This window comes from Bacillus rossius, chromosome 1 (genome assembly GCF_032445375.1).
Source record: "Bacillus rossius redtenbacheri isolate Brsri chromosome 1, Brsri_v3, whole genome shotgun sequence".
In the NCBI taxonomy this organism is placed as follows: domain Eukaryota; kingdom Metazoa; phylum Arthropoda; class Insecta; order Phasmatodea; family Bacillidae; genus Bacillus; species Bacillus rossius.
This window is the reverse complement of record NC_086330.1, coordinates 220,935,337-220,952,264: the sequence shown is the minus strand read 5'-3', so window position 1 is coordinate 220,952,264 and position 16,928 is coordinate 220,935,337. Positions and strand designations below refer to the sequence as shown.

Below are 16,928 nucleotides of genomic sequence, written 5' to 3'. Positions count from 1 at the left end.
GGAATCATTAACTTGAAGGTCGGATTTCATCCTCCAATGTCTTGCACCGTGTGTTCCAGTACTAAACATTTTATCGGTAAGTTACAGCGGGAAAGACAGTTCATTGTAAGTTATCCTATGCTAAGCACTCGGCTACCTCGCTAAGCATGCGGCAACTTTGACTGCGCACACTGCCATTGTGCAGTTCATTAAAAGTTGTTGATGAATTGCTTGTTCCAACTCGTGAGCAATGCCATTTGTTTTTACTTCCAAATAATGTTCTGCTAAAACTATGACAGGAGTCCAGGACAAAATATTCATGGTAATTATCCATGATGCAGAAATTAAGGGCGAGAGCAGATGAACCTGCATTCTCTTGCAACACAGCTTGGTAGGGGACAGCAGGGGTGACCGACCAAAAACATTGCAGGCCGCCGCACGCCTTCTCTCTTGAGCTCTGTCCTCGTCCGGTTGTAGCTTAATACTCCCACGGTCGCCGAATCCCTCATTGCTGGTGGAACTCGCTGATTGTCACCAGTACTTGCTGCATTTGCCACATGAAACACAGTCCACCAACAGCAGGAGTAGATACCTTATTGCATCGCTCAGAAAATTATTAAACAATTTTTTTCAATTATATCACTGTGGATTTGTGATTTACATTAAATATAAAAACTAAATTTCACCAACCTCTAACACAGCAAAAATTATAATTATAAGTAGACTGATAAAATAACATTACACGTTCTTTATACAGCATTTAAAAGCAACAAGTGCTTAAACAACTTTCTTAAAGAGGCACTAAGTGATAAATTTATACTAAGTTAAGTTTCAAAAGAGTGAAAAATGCTGCTAAATGCCACAGTTGAGGATGGAAGCAAACATGTCATAGAGTACTACAGCAAAGTTTTATCTAAGCTCGAATGTAACTACTGCCTCACATAATTTTTACAAGTTCTTATGTGGTAGAAAATTACTTGTATGCACTAACCGTGCAGTTCAAGAACCCAGAGGGACAACTGACTGGGTGGATTGAGCAGATAGAGCAGTATGATTGCCAGATCAATCACAGGAAGTGTTGACATCACAGGAATGCTGACGCCCTCTCGGAGACCATGCAGTGTAGACTGCAATCATTGCAAAAGGGCAGAGAATGAAGGAATTAAAGACTTGTGATGTATAACTATCATTAACAGCCTAACGGTGGCACAGCAACAATACTCTGACATAGGGTCCATTATAGGCTACAGGATGTCCATCATTGCATGAGATATCTAGTGACAGAAGGGCTGTGAAAGCTTATTGAGCACAATGAGATTCCTTAAGGATAGTGGATTAATTATTGAAGGTGGCATGTGAGAGTCCAAATGGAAAAATACTTACCATACAGTTTCTCCTCCCGAAGAGCCTAGTGCCAAAAGAAATGTCCTATTTAAGTAAATAAAACTCTGGCCAAGATTCGACAGCACTACTGCTGGTTAAGGTGCCGTTAGGATGTAGATGTTGTGTGTAAACAGTGACACATGTTCAGCCAGTAAAAAGCCACAATACTGTAGTCATGTGAAAATGAGGTCCTACAATATTGGAGAGGGTAGCTATTGTCATTGCAGGGCCATTTCCCAAAACTAAGGTTCTGCGAAGCTTCGAGAATGTCGAATCTCGAATCGAATCTTAGTTTAAAAAGATTCGTGCCATATTTCACTTACATAAACCATAAACACAAACATAATTTCCGTGCGTGCACACTGACAAAGGCACTTGTGTGGCATTAAATTCAATGCAACGAATTAATAATTAATGTAACGAATCAACCAACATTATTTTGCTCTTTCAGTAATAGCTATTCATCTCCATCATAGCGTATTTATTTCTGACAATGTCAGTGTGTATACGTTATCCCGCATGTCAACAGCAGCTCTGGAAACAAAAGCCAGAGATAGTTTGCATCGCGCCCACCAGGATGCGCTAGTGATGATGACGAATCATGGCGGACACGCATTTAGGAATCACAGACGGGAATTACGTTAACAGGTTAAATAATCTTTCTAATAATAGAAAACATTACGTTTATTAGTTTTTAAAATCTTAAAAGAACTAAAATATAACTCCCATAATTATGACATCATCATTTAATAAGTCTGAAATGTTTTTAGCGCCTACTTAGGAATGTTACGACCAAGACCAAAACCTCTTATGTAAACAATGCGTTACGAGATTTTTTTAAATTATCAAATTGTAAAACGAATTATTTTGATTAACTAAACTATCTTATGAAGAAAAAAAGTTACTTATTTGAATAACGCTGTTTTCTTGAAACAAATTAAGTAGGGCGCTGCAGTGTTTGTCTAGATAGTTAAGACAAAATAATTTTGATTACTGTGTTTTTCGACTTTGCGTTAACCCTGTTTTTTGGTTATCCGTGGACCCATTACCCCGGATAATCTGGAGTCTACTGTATTTGGAGATGCAAGACTGACTATGTAATGCGCATACGTGAACAGCTGAGCTTCATCAGCATCATGTGATTAAAGTAGCGTGCGATATTCTTGTACACGAATTCCATAGCTGTGGTACACATACCTCAATGGGAAGCCTACAACTCACAAAGTTTCGGTTCCCTGCAAGAATTTCCGAAGATTCCGAAGTTTTGCGTTTTGGTATTAACGCCACTTCAGCCGCTAAATCAGAAGTTCAAGCATGTTGTGACTGACCTAACATAACCTAACCCTTTGATTTTTTTAATTTCAATTTTTGAGAGAAATCCGAAGTTGCACGAACGTGGTAGGGAACCGAAACTACGTGAGTTGTAGGCTACCGATACCCCAATACTCCGGGTGTACTACAGGTATCGTATGTAACAGCGTCCAACAGACATGACTCCCGTTGACAAAAGACAACATAGTTATGGTACATTATGCTAAATTTGTCTTAGTGTACCACAGAATGCGGACTCGTAAACTATCTTTTTGCGCAGTGTCTTGTAGTGACTTGAAACATTTACTGCCACATAAAACCGATACCATTGAATGTTAATATACTCTAATGCGTTAGTAATTCATGTTATTCACTTTTACTCAATTGCAGGACAACCAGAATCTACTTAATTATTTTTTACGTTGGCTCGGCCGCGCTTGTCTACCCTAGCAGTTTACCGTCTGCCGTGGCCATTGTTTTACTTTATTGGACATGGATACAGGACATTGCAATGGAAGCAGGGTGTCCACAAGGAAAAAATATTTCGTACCAACTTAGACGAGAAAAAAGTACTATATTAGAAAAAAAAGTACTAAATTATAATTTGATATGGTTTTTAACAATTTAGGAAGTTATTATGACATTGCAATGCTCGTACTTAAATATCACACCACACACATATACATTCCATAGTTTGTTAAAAATAATTACGCTTGATAATAAAACATATTGGAGTTACAATAATATTATTATATTAAAGAAACATGTACTAGATCTGTACTAAACCACTAAAAAAGTTATAAAAGTACAAGATCTAGTATGAAAGTAATAACTGTGGACACCCTGAATGGAAGACCAAAGTACCTCTGAGCCTGAATCGGTACAGAGCGGAACAGCAATGTGCAAACATTGCAAAAAGAACATCAAAACTCCAACAAGTAATTATCTACTTTACCGAATATCGTGGTTATTTAATTTTTTGTTAACTAGAAGTGTGCAGCAACATAATATTTTGACCTTTTCTGTGCACCATGAATAAAAATTAAAACAAAATATTAATGTTTTAATGAGTAATTGCTGGTATCATTGTTAGTTAATTTAACTTAACTAAAATATCAATATTAAAGTATACTGGATGTTAAAATCTGTAAATTGTTTACATTTAAACTTAAACGTTAATGTGGTTTCAAAGTATATAGGTATTTTGTTTTTATGTAAAATTCATGCAAATATGCAATACAGTGAATTATTGAATGTCTGACCTGCCCCTCTAGTTACAACAACATGTCTTATTATTCAAATTCCAAGATGACATGTAACTGAATATACTGAATACCTAGCTGAAAAAACTTCTCAGTCAAGTGTCAAACTTCAGCAGGGAAAAAATTCTCATGATTCGAAAAAGATCCGAGTTTCGGGAATCTTTAAAGATTCGATTCGAGACAAAAATCCTAGATTCGCAGAAGCCTACCCAAAACAAAAGATGGTAACTGGTTATTCTGGTGGCAATCAATTATTTCAGCATGTGTGAACACAGGAACAAGGAAGCCACCACCGTGGCAGACGCACTAGTCAACCTCATTTGCAGATTCAGGGTACCGATGGAGCTGCTCTAAGACCAAGGCCACAATTCCAGGAGGTGTGTCAGTTACTGGGAATAAAGAAAACCAGAACCACAGCCTTAGATCCTCAGTCTGATGGCAGGTGGAAATGTTTAACAGGACCCTAAAGAAACACTTTGCTAATGTTGTGTCTACAACCAGCAAGATTGGGATCAACACATCGAATTATTCCTGATGGCATATAGGGCTGCCACTAATGGCTCGACTGAACAGACTCCTGCGAGTGTTTTGTTGGAGGTTACTTTGTGACATAAGTTCGGCAGTCCTCACCAAGAGCCAACCAACAACATTGAATATGCCAATCATCTGGAGGAGCATGTGGCTCTCACACACAGATGCCCTAAAAACTTTTTGATTTGGAAGACAAGGTATGACCTGAAGGCTAACTGGACTGGATTTCAGGAAGGGGACTTGTTGTGACTATACAACCCGCAGCGAAAGAAAAGCAAATGCTCTAAACTTTAAGTGGTGTGAGAAGGCCCGTATGAAGTGTTGAATTGACTAAGTGATTTGGTTTACTGCATTCTTGGAGAGAGAAAGAAAGACAAATGAAAGTTGTATATTGTTACCAATTGAGGGAATATGCCGGAAGAAATGTGTTGTTACCTGTTGGGACAAACTGGTTTGAGGGGAAAGTGTTGCAAGGCTGCTAGAAACAAGGCTCCTCCCTGGGGACGCCCCACTCTTTCCTGGGGCAGACGCAACACAGGGACGACCATTATCCATTAGCGGGACCGCCTTTCCCTCATCCAGCGCTTTCCCAATGAGTCCAGGAAATTCTCTGTATTTCTCGATAGTTTGTCATGTTCCCAGAGCCCCGTCCTTGTAAAGTGGCATAACTAGGACACCATTGTTCTCACAGCTTCGAGTGACTGCGTGAGTTTCGAAGGGCTATGAGAACTTTGCAGGGCATGACAGGGAGGCCAACCTACAATGGCTGTGAAGTGACCTGGGTGAGTGACCCCTTGGCGAGTGATAGTGGACAAAGAGCGATGCGCTTCGTGTGCTGAGATCGGTGACGGTGTTGTTTGTTTGGCCAACGAGTGAGTATTGTGTAGCAGTGTGTTGACACTGAGCTGCGCGGTAAGAGACGAACAGTAGAGAAACCCACTGTTGAGCGGAGCTCCAGTGGGTAGAGTAAATAGTCGATTTAATGAAAGTGTGATTAATTTGTGGATAGAACATGAAAATTGTTGTAATTGAATTGTAACAGTTGATATTAGGGCTGGGCTGATGCCGATCACCGATCACAATAATCGGCCGATTTTAACACATCGGCATCGGTACCGATCTGCAAATTATATACCGATCACCAAACGCCGATCATTACATACTAAATCAATATTAATAAATACTGAATTAAGCTTAAAAATGCAAAGTTGTACGTTTCAAATTTACTTACAAAATAACTAAGGTAGGCCTACAATCACGTATCAACAAAAACACGAATTTACAGTACAGTAGAACCTCAATGATATGTTCCTGTTTCATACACTTTCCAGTGTCATACGCCGATTAATTTTGGTCCCGCCGAAAGTAATATATTTACAATGGTTTATTTTCCCAGAACATACACTAATAAAATATTTAATTTCCCGTTTCATACGGTTTTACGAAGCGGAAAAGTCCCAAAATTCACAATTGGTTTTCTTTATTCCTCCTCAGAAACTACGTTTAAATGCTTTTATTTTGAAAAATGTCCATTGTTTAACTTTGCAAACGTAAGAAAATAACTTTACTGCGCCACAGATATGGATAGCATCAGGAAGAGTGTGCACTTCGCTAGTAGCATCTATGGCCAGCACCAAAGCGAGACTAGTGGCGCAAACTAGCAATGATTATGAAAACGGTGCACGCTCTTTACCAAGGCGTGGATCTCATATTTTGTGCATTCATTAATCTTTGAATTAATTTACCTGTTTGTTATTGTTTCCTTACGATCAAATTTTTTTTGTATTCTTAGTTTCTAAAGTTAAAATTTTATTGGAAATTGTTCTGTTGCATAAAGTTGTTTGTAAAAACAAACAAACATTTCTGATATTTTTTTTCTTTATTTCTAATTTAGGCTTGGTGACTTTTCCTCGCCACCCCCCCCCCCCCCCCCCCTTCCCATCCCAAGAAAGGACTTTATAACAATTTGTAGGTCTCATTTCAGTTTTGCTTGATTATGTACTGTATTTTACATTTCTGGTCGTTTTATTGTATGTATATATAATGAAATGATGAAATCACACCTTTCATTAATATAATACAATTAATTAAATTACACACATGTATTTATGTTTAATCTGATACTGTGCTGGTATGCTAGATTGAAAAAAAAAAATTATTATCGCCATTCCATTTCCATACACTTTCCCGCATCATACACCATTTTTGTGCCCTCCGTTGAAAATTGTATGACAAGGGTTCTACTGTATTAATTTGCATATGGGTATTTTTAAAACATGCCAAACAATTATTTTACGAAGTTTTTAATAATTCACAATAAAAACTTCATTTTCTATGAAATAATACTAATTTAAACCACATCTATTGCACTTACGAAACCACAGCCATAGAATATTGTGTGTTGACCACAAAATACAAAACAAAACATTCGCCTGCAGGTTAACCAACTTTTGTATCCTCTAGGGTGTGTTCCATTGCATATCAGTATGTGGGGGAACTAGCAGAAAAACTGTGATACATGCCAGTGATAGTTCAATATTGGAACACAGTTTGGATCACTGCTATAAATAGTAGAAATAGGAAATACTTAGCTTACATTATATTATTGTTCATTTTTAAAAACCAATGAACAAATTATCTTCTGTCAGAAGTATTAAATAAATGTTAAGTTATCATAAGGTAACTTTTTCATTAAATTTTTTTTTTTAGATTTTTATTATTAACATCAAACAAGCTATATAATTCTTTATTTTTCTGATCAGTGATCGGCAATGATCGGCGCCGGTCATCGGCGCAAATGATCGGTATCGGAATGATCGGCAAATTTAGTGATCGGCCCAGCCCTAGTTGAAATTGTACTTTAACTAATAGTGTAAATTTTAGCTAATAATAACATAACTGCAATTAATTAATTAGGCTATCCTTCCGGATCTGTAGTTTTCCCATCTGCAAATACGGCTTAAAGAACATAGCTGTTCTACATAGCTATGAGTACTAAGGATAATGTTAATCTTATATTATACAATTTCAGCATAATTTCTACAAATTGTAAAAGTTTTGCATGTTCCGCACTTTTTCTCTCCATTGCATGCATGAATGCCTATGTAAAAAGAGGCCAAAGTTTTTTTATATTTTCCTTGCAATGCAATGCAGTTTTTTTTATTCAGTCTTGCAAAGAGTTTTTGAACTTTTAAAGACAGTCAATACACTAGGAGGATGAAGGTGGGCATGCCTTTGTTTGGTCTCTAAAAATTATTCATCATAAAAATGTGTGATAGCATGTCTGAGTTCCGAAGACCTAATTCCTTGTGTTTATTTACAATATCTTTTTTTTTTTTTTTTACATTCACCAGACTGGCAACTCTTACGAATAATTGTCCATGCTATATTTATACTCTCAACTGTTGAACAAACACTAATGCCTACTGCCTTGGTAGGGGTGGAATAGGGGGAAGTAGTGACTCAGGTGGCTGATATTGGGTAGGAATGATAGGTCGTTGGGGGTACTACCAGAGGGCACTAGCTAGCAGGCTGCAGTGAGGATCTGTTCGCTAGCCAGGCGAACACGAGATGGTAAATAGCTCCCGGGTCGTGATGTCTCCTATGGTAGTGGCGGAGGCAGCAGAGTCTCTGCCCGGTGAGGATACCCTGCGTGTAGGCTCCAGGATGCCACTAACTCAACTGTAAAACAAACCTGGCACAAACCTTGCAGTGCTGCAGACCCCTACCATCCCCAGCTTTGCAGAGGAATTTTCTTTTGTCATTATGTTTTTAAGTAATGCAGTAGTATCAGCTATGATCTTATTTTATATACAGTAAAACCTTTTTGTTGCGACCCCATTTATTGCGACCACCTCTCTATTACAACCCGATTTCGAGGAACCGTGAAAAATTTGCCGAAAATCGGACAGAAAATAAGTTTCTTGTGATGAGTAGTGTGTTACTGCGTTTCTCTTGCTGAGTGCTGTACTGCCGTAGGCAGCGCATATCTAAAAATAGATACCACTTCCTGTCTACCGCTGTCAGCGCTTGACAACCCCCATTCCACGTCCCTTTGCTGGCAGGGTGCAGATTGATAAAGGTTTTTGTGGCAACGTGTTTACGTTTAGCTTTTTGCGAGTGTCTAGTGTGGTACGCAGTTAAGGCAAAGCTACCTGCTGGATTTCTCTTGATTTTGATTACTATCGGTTGACAATGTTTGCTTAGTTTTTGAAGTCCGATTTGGTATATTTTCTGGCTTGAATTTGTGAACTATTGTTGATGACTTATGCAGGGTTTTTTTTTCCCCGATTTGGTGTATTATGACTTAATAAATAAAATACCATATAATATTAATTACTATTAATACAATGCAGGAAAAACCCTCCAGCCGCAGCGTGTGAACATGGTAGTCAGCCGCTCGCTTGCCCTTGCTCACCCTCTCCCCGTACCGTGCGCTGCGGCCGATCTCGGATATTGCTTGTACTTGTTTAACAATCACGTTATCTGCTTCATTTTAACGAGAGTAAAAATATATTAAAACTGTCAGCAAATTGATAAAAGCTTTTTGTGTGCGCAAAACAGGGTACAACACTGGCCCGCTAATTGTTTTCATTCAAAACGTGGCTAAAGAACTTGCATGGATCAGGCTGAAAACATCCGGCAATATGTTTAGGTTATAAGGAATCTTGTTATGAATTGAGATGTTATGTTTTTCGAGTAGATATACACAGCGACCGACTGGATGCACGCCCGCCTCGACTTGTTTTAACTGCCGCAGTGATGTTTATTTTGACAGCTCAAGCAATTATCTTTTCCCGTGGGTTGATAGAAAAAGATCACTTCACCCAGCATTAAAAAAAAAGGCTACGCCACTTATTTCCCAAGCAGTAAACACACTGGCTGCCGTCTGTCTCCCCCACATTTATCTTTCTTCTAACATTCCACGTCTCTCCTCTCGCGCAAGCAATAATGAAGCGACCACGCATTGGGCCGTTTTATGCTTTGTTTGGTGACAGCAGCTTGATTTTATTCGGTATATTCCTTTTCATAGGACCCTTGCTATTAAAATACATTTATATTTAAGTTTGAAAGCTTGTAAATTTCTTGCCAGAGATGACTGAACTCGAACTTGGTGTGAAAAGTGACATATTTTGACATACTTTTTTCTGAGTGTGTTTTTGTGGGGAGGGAGGGGTCCGAAAATATTTACAACGATCTTACCCCTCCCTCACCGCTTTAGTACCACATTCATAATAGCCAAATTTTACGGGAGAAGGGAGGGTGAAAAGAGCATTTTCTCACTGAAGGTTTTTCAAAGGAGAGCGAAGTTGGAGTGTTATAAGGGAGGACACTAGATGGTTTGTGTGTCTGGGAGGGATGAGCTAGTCTTGAAGAATGTCACCGTGCGTCATGAAGCTGCTGCCGCCAGCCAGCCGGGCGAGCTTCATGTGCGCCCACTCGCGTTCCAGAACCTACCGCTAACATTTTTTAAAGGAAATGTCCCATTATTTTTTTTGTTATTCTTACATGAACATTATTGGAAGTATTAAAGCCGACACAAAAATACACTGTGTGTTAAAATAACAGATTTTAATAATCTTTCATTTCGTTTTTTTATTTTTTTATTTTTTTCTGATTTTCACATTTTGGTCAAAATGTCCAATTTTTTGACGGTTCCCAAGAATGTATTCGTAAAATCACTGCTTCGTTAAATCCGGGGTTCGTGACATCGGGGTTCTAGTGTATTTAACTACGGCAAACAGAAAACGTACATGTAAACTAACAAGTAAAAATAAACTGTCTTTTGACATATTTTCTTTAGAGGTGGCCTGTAGGGCGATGGACTTGTCATGAACGTTGAAGTGGGTTTAAAGCAAAGTCGTCTAGCATGGTGAGTGACAGCATCCTGCCATTGTACGGCTGGTTTCTTAGCGGGTTTGGGGGGGGGGGGGGGGTAAAATCAACTGAAAATTTCAGAAAACATCTATTACGACCCCCCCCCCCCCCTCTATTACGACCCCCCCTCTATTACCACCCTATTCCTGGGAACCGTGAGAGGTCGTTTCAGAGAGGTTTGACTGTACTTGTATTTTAATGTTAGTAATATTCCTGTAAATTTTGATATTTAATTATTTTATTTAGAAAAGTTTCTTGAATATATTTTTAGTGGTTTTAATTTTGCTGGCTAGGTTATTATTATTATGTATGTAAGTGTGACTTGCAGTGTTTTATTGTGTTTTAATTTTTTTCTATGACTTTGTATTAACTTATGTGTTTCACAGTGTGTTAGTGACGTTCTATAATTAGGGCCCCACTTTCATGGTAAATAAAATTAACAGATTTCATCATAAAAATATCTTGATTTCTTCATAAAAATAGTCACATTTCATCATAAAAAACTGCTCTCTAAAATCATGGGGAAAAATGTAAAAATACAAAACCAATACATAAAAATATAAACCATACTACAATCATAATCCTTAAATTATACTAGTGATTTTGAGTTCCATAAAAGTAATTTTAACACTATCAGAATTTAAAAATCATTAAAAGAATAGGCCTATGTACATGAATAAAAAAACATGTGTTTCCAGAATTGACAATTCAGTCCAAGTCCATTTGTTCACCATTTTATATTTTACTGCCAAAATATAATGACACCATTAGTTCAGAATTTTCAGGTTTCAAACTTCGTCTTTTATCTGAGAAAATGTCGGAGTATGCAGAAAAACATCTTTCAGAGTCAACATTAGATGCAGGTATCCATACAGCTTTCAGTGCATTGCTTGCAAAAACTGTATGGTCAATTTTCAAAGCGAGAAGAATTAGAATAATGTCAACACTGCCTTCACAATTTTTTACTTTCTCAGCCAATTGAATACTAAATATCCTTCCAAAAATTCTCTGTCTGGGATGGTTGAAACAAATGGAAGAAAATTTCCTGCCTTGGCCAAATCTTTATTCACTTCATTTAACATTACATCACGTGGGTTAAACAACTGCCCTAATTTTTTGAAAAATAGTTTGAAAGGATCTTCAGCAATCAATTTCAACAATTTGGTTTGTGATTTCAACCCACATGACTGAAATTGGGACTTAAGCAACCCTTGTTTCACATCTGACAATGACTTAAGACATGTGGCTGTTTTCGAACCAAACTGAAAACCTCCCAACAGTTGAAAGCTTTTTGATAAATCGGCAAGCTTTCCACCAATCAAGTGAGCCATGGCATAGTTTGATCCCTCCAGCTGTTTGGTCAGTTCAACCAAAGCACATCCATGTTCTACAAGAAACTGAGCTTGGCACTGAATAACACTGATCTTTTCCCTTGACAAGTCTGCAAAATACTTCAAGGCTTCAGACTCTACTTCTAGTGATTTCAGGTAGGTCACCAAGTCACCAATGTATGTGTTTACATATCCCACAGCTTCAAACCATGAGCCCCACCTGGTAAGAACTGGAGTTGGAAACAAAACATGTGGTTTTTCTTGGCTAGGATACTGCTGTTTCAGAAAACATAAATATCTGTATTTCCTTTTGCTTGTGTTCAGAAATGCAGTTTTTGTTTTGCTTACAAAAGTGTTCAACTCTGGCAGGGACTGGGGCCAAATATATTGTACAATGTTAAGTTTGTGACTCCAACACTGTGTGAAGGACATTCTTATCCTCGGATGAAAGAATAACTTGCAAAGAATTTACACACTTTGTCATGTAACGTGCACTGTCAGACACTATTGCAACTACTCTTGTATGTTCAACCTGGTATTTTGTCAGTACTTCCAGAATTGCTCGTGAGCACTCACTCGCATTTGCATTCTCCAGAACTTTTACTCCACCCACAAGAAGAGTTTGCTTGTCTGTTGATTGCAATGTTTTTATAAGGACCACAAAAACACACTGTCCCTTTTTATCAGTGGTCTCGTCACATAGAATCGCTACATCCTGATCTTTGATAGATTCCCGCCACTCTTCTTCAGCCACCGCTTGGATTTTAGGTACATAGGTCTCACGCAAGGTTTTTACGCATGGTAACTGCCCTCCGCCTGTAAACAAATATGTTTTAAAACAATAAAATATGGCCAGGGAGGGTGAAAGAACAGAACCAAAACTAAACAATCAAAATATATATTTGTACAGCAAAACAGCCTTACCTGGAACAAATGTTTTCACGAAACTTTTTATTGCAGGATTGCTTAGTTTACCCAAAGGAATGTTTGCTTCCATGAAGGCCTTTGTCAAAGAAATGACAAATATGTCTTTGTCAACCTTGGTCTTCTTGGCCAACTGAAAGCTTTCTCCTACAGATATTTGTCTCTTGCTCGTGCTGGCTTAAGATGCTGAGAATGCTTTTTTTTGTTTGTGCACTAAACTATCACGGACATGCTTGATGCAAGTGTCTTTGCGAGCCCATTCAATTTTGACGTTACAAAACTTGGACATCAATATTTTATAAAGTTTATCAAAAACGTAGAAACCTTCACTTTCAAATTCGAGTGCACAATCGAAAACAGTCACTACTTTAGGCATTTTGAGCAAACAAGGCATACATTTACACAAAATCTCTTTCATACGAAAGCGTCACGATCTATGTAAACAATAACATAGACACATTTGCCTTTGTTCTTATTCTCCTCGTGACATGACCGAGTCATATGGACATGTTAAACTAATGAAATGCAGGAAGAAAACTATGATTTTAAGCGTAAACGTAATAGCAATGTATACAACTCGATTCTTGAATCAATACTTTTGAACTCAAAACGTCTCGCAAAAGTCGTATTCATACAGTTGCTACCGAAGCCATTATGTTTGTTTTGATACATGTACGAAGATGAAAAGTGGTTAATAAAGTAGTCTTTAATTGGGAAATTTGTGTTTAGGAATCTGTACTGATTTTAAAATGTTGTCTATGTTGTTATTAATTTAATTGACCTTTCCAGTCAAAAAATTGTGTACAAGTAAGCAGATTTCGGGTCAATTTCACGAAAAGGGTTTTTTGTGTGGAATTTCGTGTTTTAATTAAAATTGCTAACATTTCGCGTTATTTCGCGGTTCGCGAAAATTTCAGTGCCCTATCTATAATGTAAGACAGTGGGTTCGGTGAAAGAAAGAAAGATAGAATTGCGATACCTTTGTGCCAAAATGATAGATGATACTTTATCAGAGATGCCAAGTACTATGGATTTTCCGTAGTTTCTACAATTTTCGTTACTTGACTACGGCAATACGGATGGTAGGTTAAAACTACGGATTTAATGCATTTTATGGTTTTTCGGTTTGTTTACATCACGTCGCAGCAATATGCGGTATGTTGTGTTCGTGGTTCCATAGATATATGCATGTGTGATGTCACACTTGTTAAACAAAATGCCCTAGACTCATGTTTCGTAACATTTTATTTTCAAGTGTCCAGTAATTACTCAATATTTCTATGCCGTTTCGTTTTGCTTTGTTATTTTCCGGTGTGTCGGTTATGTGTGTATTGATTCTGTGTGTATGCTACACTACATTTGGCGTGTTATTTGCGATATAATGACAGAAAATGTCGAAACGTAAAAGTTCTATCACTGAAAATATGTGCGAGCCTTAAAGTTCGGGCTACCGAATCAGCAGTATCGGAGATCTTACACGGATTTAAGGCCGTGTTTTGATTGTTTTATGTGTTTAGCAGACATTATTTCTTCAAATACGGTATCAACCCTCCCGTTTCCTATTTCAGAAAATGTGTCTTAAAATAATATTGGTATTTCTACCAGGAAAATGGTTTAAATAGCACCATTTTGCACTTACTAAACAAAATTTTCCCGGGGAAGGGCCTCCGGACCCCCCCCCCCCCTTTCACTCTTTATTGTGCCAAATGTTACTCACTACTGACAGGCACTCCACAAGGTTGGCATCTCTGCTTTATCACAACCTGTTTAAGAGAAAGACAGAGACGTGTGAGAGAACCGGAGGAAGGCCCTAGAAACTGGGAATCACGAAATAATAGTTGTAAGCAAGTGTTGTGGCCAATAGGAAGGCATTTACTGGGGAAGTCCCCAGCTATGTAATGCTTGAAGGACTTTGTATGTTTTTATACTGTGTTTGTCTCGTTAGTTGTTGTTCAAGCACTGTGCCAAAAGAAGGTGCGGAGGCGGCGGCTCATAAATTGTATACCTATTATGGATGCTTAGAGGCAGACAATTTCACATCCGGGGGCCGGGGCCGTGCCACAGTTAGTATCAACCTTCATTTTCATCATTTTTTGGACGTTTTATTTAGAATTATAGGACTCAGACGTGCATCGTAAGCCCGGGTGGTTCGCTGGTACACTGGGATTTATTTACCGTGTATCTTCGTACCTAAACGACTGAGTTGATAGGGACATTATTTCATTAAGGCATAGGACTGTGAGTAACGTACTGCGAAAGTGATTGTTTTCTGTCAAACCTATTTGGGAAAGAATATGTAAGTTTGTCATTGTAAGAAGAAAAATTTCAAAGATTCAGTTCCACCTTGCTTACAGTCTCTTGTCTGGTAAACTGAGAGGACACCGAGGGTTGGTGTTTGCTGACTTCTCTATTCAATAATTACTTATTGGTTCACTTTCTGCCAAAATGTGGTAAGATGATAATGTGGATGTTAGTCATCATCTAAATGAACAACCTCTTTAAATTAGGTTTTAAAAATTTTAATTTTTTAAATTTTAAATCACTCTGAAGTCTTATTCGACATTGATTTTCGAAAGTTTGGCACATCCCTACTATCAGGACAGTTGAATGGTGATGTTTTAAAAGAAATTAATGCTGCCATCGAGCTACACTAGCATGTGTGTTGCCCGATTTGCATGACTGTGCGATGCTGAGGGAGTGTATGTCTTTATGCAGCAAAAGCTGGAGAAGAAGATGAGCGAGCGGTTCCCGCCTGTGGCAGCGGTGCGCCAGGTGAAGCCAGTACCGCAGGTCCCCAAGGAGGCCCGCCACATCCCAGACGACGAGGTGTCTTTTGGCGAGGCAGAGCGTTTCTCGCGCCTGCGCAGGAGCGATGACCGCGTGTCCCCTGTGCGGGAACGACCCCGGGCAGATCGTCCGCGGGAGCCCGAGCGTGAGCGACGCAGCCGGGACCGTGAGCGACGCAGCCGGGACCGTGAGCGACGCAGCCACCACGAGCGGGACCGCCGCCACCGCACCCGCTCTCGTTCCCGTGACCGCAAGGACAGGTCAGTGCATGTATCACATATCACTAACAATAGAGCGGCACTGCGTCCGTGTGCACGATTATTACTGTGCCACTGTGACTATAATCGCAGTTGTCATGTGGTGGGGGCAGGAGGTAGGGCAAGCACTGCGAGGAAACAGGGTGTGGATTGTTGGGAAGGGATCTCTTGTTGGTGGTAAGAAGAGTTCACCTGGTGTAGAGCACTATTCCTGTGTTTGTTCGATAGATGCTTACATCATAAGTAAGTAGGGAGTAGTGATGGGTCAATTCCTGTTTTTCCCCGGTTCTCGGTTCTGTACCGGTTCTTAAAAATCAGTTCTCGGTTCTCGGTCCTCGGTTCTGACTTCAAAAATAAAATAAACATTATTCATACATTATTTATGAGGTGTTTCAAGTAATAAACTAGTTATTGTTTCGGCTACAAAAAAGCACTAAAAAGCCTGTATCTAGACTTCCATCTTCAACAATTTATTGTTTATAACACTGAAAAATAATAATTTATTTGTATTGTTTTTTCCTCAATGTTTTTGTTGTATGCTTACAAAGAAATGCATTGGCATAATGTTTCAGTCTTTAAAGAGGCTATCAAAACAAATTAAAAAGTTTAGTACAGTTTTCAAGCTACAGCAAACACACCAACCTATTGCAAATGTAATATGTATTAGTGAAAAATAATTCTAAATAATATAGAGAACCCTTAATAAAACTAAAATTTACTATTTTAATCTAGCAATTATCTCAAGAAAGCTGCATACACCCTCCTTTAAAACATAGGAATAAAAAGAAAATATTACAATAATGGAAATAAATTAAATTGATGGTGAACTTTCAAAGTATTAAAATAATAAATTGTCTACATCGAATTCAGTTTGTTTGCAGTCAAGTCAATTGCACGTTATACAGTTGCACACATCTATGAACTACAGCTATGGCACCGTCAACTGTTATGTTTTGATTGTAAAACGTACTTTGTTTGCAGATGTGACTAGAACATTAAATATTTTCACGTGGAATTTATTTTATAGTTAGAGATGAATATTATTCCACAGAAGTCCAAAAAAATAATTCATATGTGAATTGGACGTGAGTTGAGCCATTTCATGCTGCAGTTAAGTTGTAGTGAAGGACTATTTTCGTATAGGGTTTTGCTATACTGCCGGTACCGACATTTTAGCTGCGGTTCTCGGTGCCGGTTAAAATGCTGAGAACAGTAGGAACCGAGAATCGGTACCGACCCATCCCTAGTAGGGAGAGCGTAGGCGTTCCAGGACAGTGTAAACACTC

The 16,928-nt window shown here is 38.5% G+C and overlaps 1 protein-coding gene across 3 annotated transcripts in view; it reads left to right on the top strand.

The window, feature by feature from the left end:
• The window catches only part of LOC134527312 (pre-mRNA-splicing factor 38B), a 168,808-nt gene that overhangs the window by 107,926 nt on the left and 43,954 nt on the right, over positions 1–16,928 (top strand). For all 3 annotated transcript variants that reach the window (XM_063359868.1, XM_063359866.1, XM_063359867.1), the window contains exon 7: positions 15,314–15,645. In XM_063359868.1, coding sequence (XP_063215938.1) covers positions 15,314–15,645 — 332 coding nt within the window. The remainder of the gene's footprint in view (positions 1–15,313; positions 15,646–16,928) is intronic.